The sequence below is a fragment of the Xiphias gladius genome, chromosome 9, assembly GCF_016859285.1.
Source record: "Xiphias gladius isolate SHS-SW01 ecotype Sanya breed wild chromosome 9, ASM1685928v1, whole genome shotgun sequence".
NCBI lineage: Eukaryota > Metazoa > Chordata > Actinopteri > Istiophoriformes > Xiphiidae > Xiphias > Xiphias gladius.
The window spans coordinates 19,891,025-19,901,668 of record NC_053408.1 but is presented as its reverse complement, the minus strand read 5'-3'; the positions used below and the strand labels follow the sequence as shown (position 1 = coordinate 19,901,668).

Sequence of the window (10,644 nt, the reverse complement as noted above, 5' to 3'; positions counted from 1 at the left end):
CTTTCCTCTTACTGTTTAACATACTCCCTTTGTTACTTTTAACAATCTTTTTGTCATGTTTTGTGTAAGTTGTAGTTTTTGTCCTCATCCTTCTGTTTATTATGTCTCTATGGTCTGTTTATGGTATTTTTCTTTTTTTGCACAAAAAACAATTTGAGATTAGTGAGCAATGATTTATTATCACAGTCACGTGCGAGCAAAAACTCCATAAAGTGTTAATGCAATATCACGGTGTCGAGAGACATGTCAACAGCGGGGTTCAAAATTGAAACTCGTGCAATATTTGTCTCTTCAAAACAAAAGTGAACATTTCTTTGCTTTATTTCAGGTAGAAAGCTTGAATCGACCACATTCCCTTGTAGCTTGAATGCAGCACAGGATGGTAGAGATATGAATGTGACATTTAGCCGGGCATGGACGATCAACTGCTGCTGCTATAGAGTTTTATTAGTCATTATACTGTTTTACACTGTAAATAATACAGATTTGCACTTATCTTGTGCTGATCCTATCACCTCAAAACCGGATAATATATCAATTATATTTAACAGTATGAATAACAGTATGTCAGTTTTGTGCAATAGGCAAACATGCAAAAAGGCAGCGATTCCTATAGAAAAATCCCTTCCTCCTTAATAAAATAAATAAATATGCAACTTTTATCACTAAATCTCCAAATTAAAACAACCAGTGTATAATAAAAATTTCATATTTTAATCAGGAAAAAAATAAAAACCCGAACTCATAAGTGCAATAAATTATTTGAGGTCCTATATTTGTGTCTGTGTTATTGTAATACTTTAGTTGTCAGTAGTTCAGCATTTAAAAGTATTCCCTCCTTGCCCTTAAAATTTTACTAAAAGAATATCAAGTTATAGGTCGTCCAGAACTTAAGTGATTTCATTACCATAACTGAAATGCGTCCTAGTCAGTGAATGTTTTTTCAGCTGATAAAAACATAGCAAGGCCCGTGCTATGGGATGACAGATGAATGCATTTCATATTGCCCTATGATCTGTGTCACTTTGGCATCATGGAAACATAAACACTCGATCTGTGATCCTCCCGCTCCCTTTTAACACCATCCTGTCCTCGTAGACGGAGACTGTGCCGAAGGCGTTGCTGTCAGGGGGAGTCTCAATCACGCCCTCTAGCGTCAGGTGGTGCACCCCCGTGTCTTTATCCCAGTAGTATCCACCGTCGTGGTCGTGTCCAGCCATGAAACACACCACAGTGCTGTGAGAGTGTATGACGGCCAGGAGCTCATCGAAGTTCCAGGCAAGGCAGATGGGGTCTGTGGAGCAGGGGTGGACAGGGAGGTGACCTGAGAGAGAGAGAGGAAAAAAAAAAAAAATTATATATATAGATATATATAAATCATCAGCGTTTCTCACGCTTCTGATTCAGTCTCCAGTATCACATGGACAGTTGGATTTCAGCCGACCTGATCCCCGATTGATTTGAGACCCGGCTGCCTGTTTATTTTCGTTTATACACATTTTTATTGAAATGTGGTGATATATCTGTACATGTGAGAACCCCAAAGTCCACAGATTCAGTGCTGTTGTTAAATTGTTCAATAAAATTTTTTTTTTTTTTATTTTTTTATTTAGCTTTTCCTTCAGACAAATTGGCAGCAATAAATAGCATATTTCAACTCTGAAAACAAACTTCATCCCCCAAAAGGAATTAGAACATGTTTCAAAACACGGACAACAGACAACTGCTCCAAAAATGTAGGAGCAAATGAACAGAAATTATTTGATTTTAAAATTCTTCTGGCTGATATTTTAATAATAATTCATTTAGGAAGGTAAAGCTTAACTGATTTACTAGCTACAAAATAGATTTTGACATGTAAAAATGAGTGCAGTGCCCCTTTAAAAGGAACGATTCAAAATCAAAATCAGAGGTCAGTTTCGATTCTTACCAACTGAAACTGGCATGAACGTGTAGTGGTAACTTATAAGTGAGTGTGCAATGAATATTGCTGCACAGCCACAAGTGTTCTACTTAAGCAAAATTAGAATTAAGATGCTGATACAGATACTTTATTACAATATATACAATAAGGTCATGAAACACTGGAATGGGCTTTTCTGAAAGCCCAATGAAAAAGAAGTGGTGACGTAACTGGTGTATACTTGTGAAGACCCTGCACTACACAACTGTTAGAGACTGAGTCTTAATGGGGACAACCGGACTAAAAGAAACAAACAAACAAAAAACAGATGATGTTGCTCAACATGGTTAGGAAAACCTGATGGTCATTTTCCAACATTTTAGAGCCACAATTTATCATAACCGGTTCATCTGAACTGTTTTGGAGAATGTTGAGGTGGATCTGCAGTAGCTAACCCTGGGGTTTCTCTCGCCATATGAATGTCACTGGAATTTCCACAAATGCCTGAATAAGCAAATCACAAAATGTACATTACAAATTCATGGACTCGACTTTAGAGATGCCAGGAATAAAAAAATTATCTAAAAGCGACAGGTTTCACTTACTGACGATGGTGACTCTTTCCCGTTTCTCATCAGCCCAACACAGCACAGAATCTAGCCAGTCCAGCTGGTCCTTACTGAACCCACCGTTGAACATTGTGAACCTCTGCTGTAGGCCCTCAAACACTGAAACAAGAACGCAAAGCATGAAATGCATCATCTACTTGCTCTTTCAATGTTAGTCAGCCTAGTGTCTAAGAAATGGCTTAATTGTAATAAAAATGTAAATTAATAAATTCACTGAATGATCAAAACTTGGGTGGTCCATTTCCAGACTAAATCCTGTGGGGAACCCGAACCTGTGGGGAAATCTTGTTGGAGAGCTTTTCAGTAATGGTGTCCCTTCTCTACCAGTACTGATATTTGACAATGTGCCCAAGAGCAAGGCACTTATTACATGGACGAGTATGATTTGTCAGCTCCAAGTGCAAAAACCCTTTACGGTGTTGATGCAAAACTGAATGTTTCTAAAGTATATCATAAATGCTTAGAAGACTTTCCTTAGATAAATAAAGGTTGAAGTTGGCTTCTGTTAAAGGATTTAAAGGGGAAACATGGATTTGCCATTTTTTTTAGAAAAAACAAAAAACAAAAACACTGTGAAATCACTGTTCCCCCCGTTTTCAAAAATCTGAAACTGGTTTATAACCAGGTTTGGCTTCCACTTTGATGCCTATTCCGGTTTCACATTTAAAGTGGTGTAAAAACAGACAACGCGCAGAAAAGTAATAGCCTTTGTGTTTCTTTTAAAGGTCCCCTGTGGAGATTTTGACCACTAGTAGTGCTACTGAGCAATGTCGTTCTGAGCGGGTCCCCATTTTGTTTGTATTGTGAAAGCGCACAGGGACACACATACAGAGCTCGTGGGCAAGGCAACACACACTCCTGCCTAAGGTTCCACGCTGTTCCCCTGAACAACCATCGGTGGCGGTAATGTGCAAAGAAACACATTGATGCGCTACAAAAAAAAATAAAAAAATGAAAATAAAAGGAGGGAAGAGGCTGCAAGCTAACCAGCGTGGATGTTAGCAAAACATGAACAACTAAATCAAGTCAGAGAACCGGTTCGGTATTGTCAGTGACGCAACGATATCTTCCTAAAGTTGGCTAACAGCATGAAACCGAGCAACTGGTCACACCAGACCAATTAAGGCTGTAACGGTAAAAACCCTGATTTCACCTGATACAGCAAAGGTGCATTTGACTGCGCATTCAACTTCTCATTTGAAATGTGTAAGAAAGTCAGTGTTTATGTTTCCTCTCAGAAGTTACATAGAGTCTCGCTTTATCTCCTGGATCGGGAAGCCAACTTCAGCCTTTTATTGGAATACATTTTAAAAAAAGAAAATAAAAACTGAAAATAAAATACGCACTTAAATTTCACATTGACTCAAATTATTAATATCACATTATTAAACGTTACACTGATTTAAAATGACGTTGTCTCTCATTATCTGGCCAGCATACCTGGGGGACAGTTGAGATCCTCGTTGTTGTTGTACTGTTTTATCAAATTCATAGCACTCCTGTACTGTTCACTGGACTCCTCTCTGCCCAGCAGGCTCACATCATAGGCATCCAGTACAACAAATGTAAACCCGGGGAATGGGCTGAAGTGGTAGGCATAGATATCAGAGCCAGCCCGGGCCCCGCTCAGGCTCCTGTCGGTGCGGGGCGTGCTGTTGAGCTTGGAACTCAGCAGCGCGCTCCTGCTGAAGTTATAAAACTCGTGGTTCCCCCACACATGGTGGACCTCCACGGTGCTGGAGCCGAACTCGCTCAGCACGGTGTCCAGTGAGCTGTCAGAGGCGTCGTGGCCCTTGTTAAAGCCGTCGATGATGTCTCCCAGCTGAAGGATGAACTCGGGCTTGACGGACGACTCTGACCAACTCTCCTGGGCATTTCTCAGCAGCTGGAGACTGCTCCGGTAGTACCGCCTCCTCGACCGGGTGTAATTGTATCCGTCCTCGATATCTGCGTACTGAATGTCAGCTATCACGCCGAACGTAAACAGTGGCCTTTGCCGGGGACAGTCACCCATTCTCGATGTTGTCTTCGGGAAAACTGATGTCGGAGTGCGTTTACCGCATGTGCCCAGGGAGTCGCCTAAACAGGAAACACGAACCAACAACCGCATTCATTCCTCTCAACCGCCACACATGATGAAATCTTGCCAGGCCGTTTCGGTTCTATTTCCTCTATCGTCCCGCAGAATGACAGCACGGTAACCAACGTAGGCGGTTGTGCTAGTGACAAGTAAAGCACAATAAAAGCAATGACTTCCGGCTATGTCCTTCAAAATAATGCTGAAGGAAAAGCCGACGGTCAAAACCATGGATATTGGGGAAGAGTGGATAGGATGAAGGAAAATGGCCGCCCACTTATTCAAACGAGTGCGTTATTTCCCCGGTAAGCGCCCACATTGTGCGAACCGTGGCCTTTGCGTCGGCGTCCCAACAGGTGCAGCAGCAGTTCTGAAGTGAATTTCACAAAGATCAAATCGGCTCAAGTTTCCAGGTTATTTCTCCTCGGCTGAAACAGCAGAGAATTAGCTTAATTTGCTAAATAGTGCAACTTGCCCTTTAGTTTCTCTAAGGACTACTGGGTATTATCAGCACAAATTTCATTTGGGGCTGTATGGCTTGATTTGATACTTGTGCTATTCCTGCCTTAGAACCCAATTGTGAGGCAGAACCCCACCTGAGAAATGCAGAAGCAGTGGTTCTGGAGCTGGTATCACAATACCAAAAAGTGAGCCTTGATCACACGATGAAGGATGACAAAAAGAAGCACTCAGACAGCCTGGGGCATATTACGTAAACTAAGCAGTTGCTTGGAGCCTGGTTGGCTCCAGGTTTTACATTACTGGGATAAAGTTTCAATAAACCACTTAAATGTCACTGAAGAACAATTATGGTATTCTACAAAGTGCCACAAGGGGGCAGCGTCTGCTTTATACTGCACTATATGAAAAGCACACACTCTATACATCTAGGATAATTTCAGCAGGGAATGGAAAGTTTCCACTTGTTACATTTTTATACATTGTACAAAAAGCATCAAATACAAAAGCTTAAATAAATTACTATGTAAATACAATCTGTTATGTTATTTTCCTTTTTAATCTTAGGCTGAAAGATGCAGGATAGTGGATTGATCACACAGGTCAGTTCTCTCCCCCCTCTTCCGCTGAAGCTTTTTTTTCCCCAGCTGAAAAAAACAAAAACAAAAAACAATAACAACAAAACTTACTTGAGTTCACACTTTGATCACATTTCTTTTTCCTCATCTCACTTTCAGAACTCGGCCTCTCTGTGCTTCTGCGTTTGAGGCGTTTAGTACAATGTAACGATCAAAGGCTTGTCAGTGTCTTTGCTCAGATGGTTTTGATGATTTGAAGTCAGCTTAGGAAAATCTCAAAATAAATTTTAATAGCAATATTAATAATTTCCTAGAATGTGTAGATCATTTTGTTTCCAAAAGTGGCAAAAAATCCCTCTCCTGGTTTATTTGAATGGCCAGAAGTAGAGACAGATATGTCGAGAGTATCAAACTAATATTTGAGGGAATTTGTAACACGAGTTGGTCTTCTATAAATACACACATATAACACATGCTGAAATTTTTAAGGCTGATTCTAATAGATTAATTAAATCCATACGTACCTGGCAGTTTACAGAAGGCTTTGAAACAATATTTAAACCATTATGTAGGGAAATACAATATACACTTTCCAAAAAAAGTGATTTAACAGTTAAGTAAATAAACAAAATGTGTTACTTGTTAATTTTTTAAATACACATACAATTTTTACAGAGTACGGTTGGTGGCTAGACAAAAAAGTCTAGGAGGGGTGGGCTTCTGCTTGGAGAGTCTGGACTCAGTATTTTTAAAATCCTGCTCCTGACTGCCATTTTGGGTTGATAAAGTTCACCTGAAGTCTCATGGCCTGGAGTCCACAGCGTCAGGCCGGTGACACACTTGGGAATCCACTTGAGGACTGCGGTGGAGGACAACTCGCCCCATTCGCCCTCAGTTCTGTCCTGTCAAGGGTTGAGTTACATATTACGGTGACACATTTTGGCTTATAATACAACCAAAATGCACATACATTTCTGTCTCACTGTTTTCACCTGTTCACCCTCAGAAAACTACAAATCTTGCAATGTTTTCAGCATGTTATACTTGTGCAGTCTTTAGTGCTATATGTGCTATAGTGCTATATTGACTTCAGTTGAACCGAGGCAAGCATGAAAACCTCTGCAAACTCCAGGCTCACCAAAGATGAAACACACTGCAGCTTGCAAGTCAAAAACAGTTCTAAGTTATTTACATGCAACCTGAAATTTTACTAAAGTCACTCAAGATGACCCGTCACATTATGCATTTAACATTAAACATGCTCTTAGAACAGGCATCTGTGCAAACTGAAAAACATTAATAATATGTCTAGTACCGACAACAGTGATGCAAGCCTATGCATAAAAATACATTATAATATTAGAAAATACCACAAAGTCATCATGCAAGACACTATGTGACTGAGTGGTCCATGCTACTGACAAAAGGCACAGCACCAGCAGAAGTTTACAGAGGCAGTGGCAGCACCTTCTCTGCTCCTCCTGAGGCCCCTAAGGTGACATAGCCCTCCCTGGAGCCCGGGTAGGGCGACTCCTGCGCTTTTATTTTTTCCCCGGTCTCCTTAATGTCTGCTGGCTGGAGGTTTAGTCAAGAGAGTTGTCATGGTTATGTTCTGTCTTAGTGTGTTGTGTCTCCGTCACATCATAAATGGTATGACAAAGTTCCAGGTTCAGCCTTTACGGTACAGCAGACGTAACATATAATGGGGAAATTAAAACAGCTGACACACTGAACTGAAAAAATGGGAGTATGTTGATGCTGAATTACCTGCTCCGTTGGGTGGTATTCACCATGTTGCTCACATGCGATATCAAACACATACTTCCCCGGGCCATACGGCTGCAAAAGAAGAACAGGATGGCAGAGACAACTCTTAACGTTGACCAGAAAAGACGCCTTTTTGATAATGATGGCATCACCAAGGACAAAGTTACAAAAGCTACCATAAATTATTATGGTTTGATTGTTAACTGGATCAAATGACTTTGGGGAATGTGAAAGTGGTCACTTATACAGACAAATCTACACATAATTATCACCAGCAGTTCCCCTCAGCTCAGTGAAGCATTTCAGCATCTTTCAGCTCATAGTTTTGGTTATCCAGCTGCAACTTTGCCGTTTTAGTTCAGTCTCTCCTCAACCTCGATTCCAGCAGCAACAGGCAGCTGTTTTCAGTGAAAAACTGTGCACTACATTCCCAGCACCAAACAGCAGAGAGAAAAAAGTGAGAATAGCATTTAAGAGCTAAAAAGCAAGATATTTCCCTTTGGAGCTGGCTGAGGCCACGATAATATGTCAGTGTTATGTTCTGCTACCCCCAGGTGGCCGAAATAAAGATTTTACTCTGCTTGAAAGCTTCATTAATCAGTCTTTTTTGCCACTTGCGTGCAGAACTCCATAACGAGCCAAAATCACAAATGTTTAAACGAATATTGCCTTGTAGGGTTGATATGCTTAGAATGTTAACAAACTAATGCCTGTTTACACATCCAACAGAAACGGAGCAACACTAACATTAATTTGGAGACACCTGATGACTTTAAGTCCAATATTCACTTTAGGGTTTGGTCTCCGCTAACGAAGAGTAATATCTTTCTCTTTGGCTGCTACATGCTTCACTATGTTCACCAGCCAGTCGCTAATTTTGTCCGTCTTTATCTGGTGTGGTACAGGTGGCACACAATGGGTTTATCAGAAAATGATCAAAACCAAAACAGCAAAATGCAGGCCATAAAAAAAAAGAGAAAACAATGAGTTGAAAGATGCTAAAACATTCCATAGAGATGAGGGGAACAGCAGAGTTGGGTGATAATTCGCTACAAATGACTCCCTTCACATTACACATAGTCATTTGACAAACTGTTTATAAAAAAAAAAACAACATAAAACTAGTGCAACTTTAAGATGCTTAAGTCATAAAAATAGAACTTACATTATTGTTGGCAAAGTTACCCTTGTATCTGTGGTTAGAGTGGATGTACTCTCCAGCTGAATCCATATTGCCATTCACCCATGAGCCCTTGTACTTTGAGCCAGTCTCATGGTAGTGGTAGATACCCTGACCGTTCCTAGCAATCCGACAACACCAATGATTTCAGTTCCATTTTCTGTACCTAGTTAGAATTGATTTAGTATTGTGCTGGTAAAAAGATGTCTACACATCACAAAGTTTTTGAGATATCTAGGCTATATATGACTGTTATCAACAGCATTATTAACAGCATTTTTAAATGACTTTATTTCAACACGTGATTAGGTTCTTATTTATACTGAGACGTAGTCATTTAATGCAGTTGAAGCAACACACGTAACTTAGACATCTAAAAAAATGTCATCACATAGATGTTGTTTGACCTGCAAATCAACAAATCCACGCTCACAGGGTAGTTATGCCCCCCTCCTGGGTTTACAAAAAGTAAAACCACATTTCCAGAGAGGAGTCACATTCTCATGTATTTGTCTGTATCACTGATACAGATAAAGGATATCAAGCAGAATTTAAATTGAGAAGGCACAGGGGAAACTGGGTCCTGACCACACGATTTCGATCTCGGCCGTCCAGCAGAATGGGCGCTTTCAGAAAACAAAAAACTACAAACATCTCAGTGACATGCACTGTGTGATACCTCATATGATGCAGCCACTCCCCATCATATGTGTCTCCATTGGGGTAAGTGTAGACGCCGTGACCCTGTCTCAGGTCCTCAACCCACGACCCTGACAGACAAAGACAGGCAACAATAAGAGACTGCTTTCTAAAGCTCTATGCCAGGACTTTAGCTAAAGTCAGCTAAAAAAGTTTAAGAATCTTCCCAGGACTGTAATATTTGATAGACAACCTGTACATATACGCTGATGAAATGCACCAATCTCGACTCATTAAAGTGGCTTTGTTATACCTTCATATTTAGAGCCATCTGGATAGTAGAAGGTGCCTTGACCCTGCTTCTTGTTCTGGTAATAGTTTCCCACATATCTTGCCCCATTCTTGAAGCGATATGTCCCCTATTAGGCAAAACAGTCAAAGAGAACTATACTTTGGTTAAAGAAACAATTACTTCCCAGGTAAAATAACAACAACCTCTATGGCAATAATAGAAATATTATTTTTATCTTACGTTGAGAGTAAAATAGTGCATGTTAAAAGAAAGGTGAGTAAAGTCAAAGTGTACATTCACCTCATTGTATTTATGCAGTCAACACTTTTTTAACCACATCTGAAGTCTAATAAGTGTCATTATATATTTTGAATCATACTTTTGGTATGACTGTTGAGGCCATAGGCTGCAGCAACAGACTGTTGCTGTATTGACTGAAGGTGCTCCATGGTTAGTATTTCTGTGTTTGACGGTGTCCTTGTCTTGACTGGGACTCGGTTTGCTGTGGTCTCAGTCTCAGTGTCCGCTCAGTCCCATTTTGACACAGACTAGACTTGAGCTGGGACAGAGCTAGTAGTAGATTTGCTTTGGACTTAAAAAAAAAAAAGGCATCTCTCTCTCTCTTTCTCTCGTATCATACCTGTCCATGCCTTTTGCCGTTCTCATACAGTCCCTGATAACTGTCTCCGTTGGGCAGAACGGCTTTACCGACTCCATGCCTTTCTCCTGCTTCATTTCTGTCCCCTTCATATTCCTGTGCCGTTCAAAGAAACAAAAAGACAGCCACATTTATACATAAGCCTAGAAATACAAACACGCCAACTGTTTTCTGTAGACGCTTAGCTAGTGCACACGTTAGCTTCAGCATGCTAACGTCATGACAACAGACCGAAAAGAGTATCTAGCTGACTAATTATATTCTCTCACCCCGAGTTTACTGAGTTCATCATCAAACTCCTCAGATCCTACATCCGACATTGTGCTATGTCAATTCTAAGTCTGGAAGAACTAAAGTTTTAGTTTGAAACGAAGTGGCGAACGCTGGAAAGATGCTCAGCCAACTCTATGCGCTGTTGGTGGTTTACGGTTGCCATGACAATGGTATATCACACGTGACCCA

At 40.5% G+C, this 10,644-nt stretch overlaps 2 protein-coding genes across 3 annotated transcripts; both read right to left on the bottom strand.

Moving 5' to 3' along the window:
* Nucleotides 1-334: 334 nt before the first annotated feature.
* adprm (ADP-ribose/CDP-alcohol diphosphatase, manganese-dependent) lies at nt 335-4,753 on the bottom strand. Its single transcript, XM_040134471.1, has 3 exons — nt 3,973-4,753; nt 2,509-2,631; nt 335-1,324 (listed from the first exon to the last, which is right to left on the bottom strand). The coding sequence occupies exons 1-3, from the start codon at nt 4,640-4,642 to the stop codon at nt 1,032-1,034; spliced, it is 1,086 nt and encodes a 361-aa protein (XP_039990405.1). The 5' UTR covers nt 4,643-4,753; the 3' UTR covers nt 335-1,031.
* Nucleotides 4,754-5,611: 858 nt separating this feature from the next.
* Nucleotides 5,612-10,619, bottom strand: rsph1 (radial spoke head component 1). 2 transcript variants are annotated; one of them, XM_040135620.1, is made up of 8 exons: nt 10,452-10,619; nt 10,165-10,278; nt 9,546-9,651; nt 9,273-9,363; nt 8,579-8,714; nt 7,414-7,485; nt 6,440-6,548; nt 5,612-5,715 (listed from the first exon to the last, which is right to left on the bottom strand). In XM_040135620.1, the coding sequence occupies exons 1-8, from the start codon at nt 10,500-10,502 to the stop codon at nt 5,672-5,674; spliced, it is 723 nt and encodes a 240-aa protein (XP_039991554.1). In that variant the 5' UTR covers nt 10,503-10,619; the 3' UTR covers nt 5,612-5,671. The 2 variants fall into 2 exon arrangements, with proteins under 2 accessions (XP_039991554.1, XP_039991553.1); XM_040135619.1 differs by lacking the exon at nt 5,612-5,715 and having other exon boundaries at nt 6,026-6,548.
* Between the last annotated feature and the right edge of the window lie 25 nt (nt 10,620-10,644).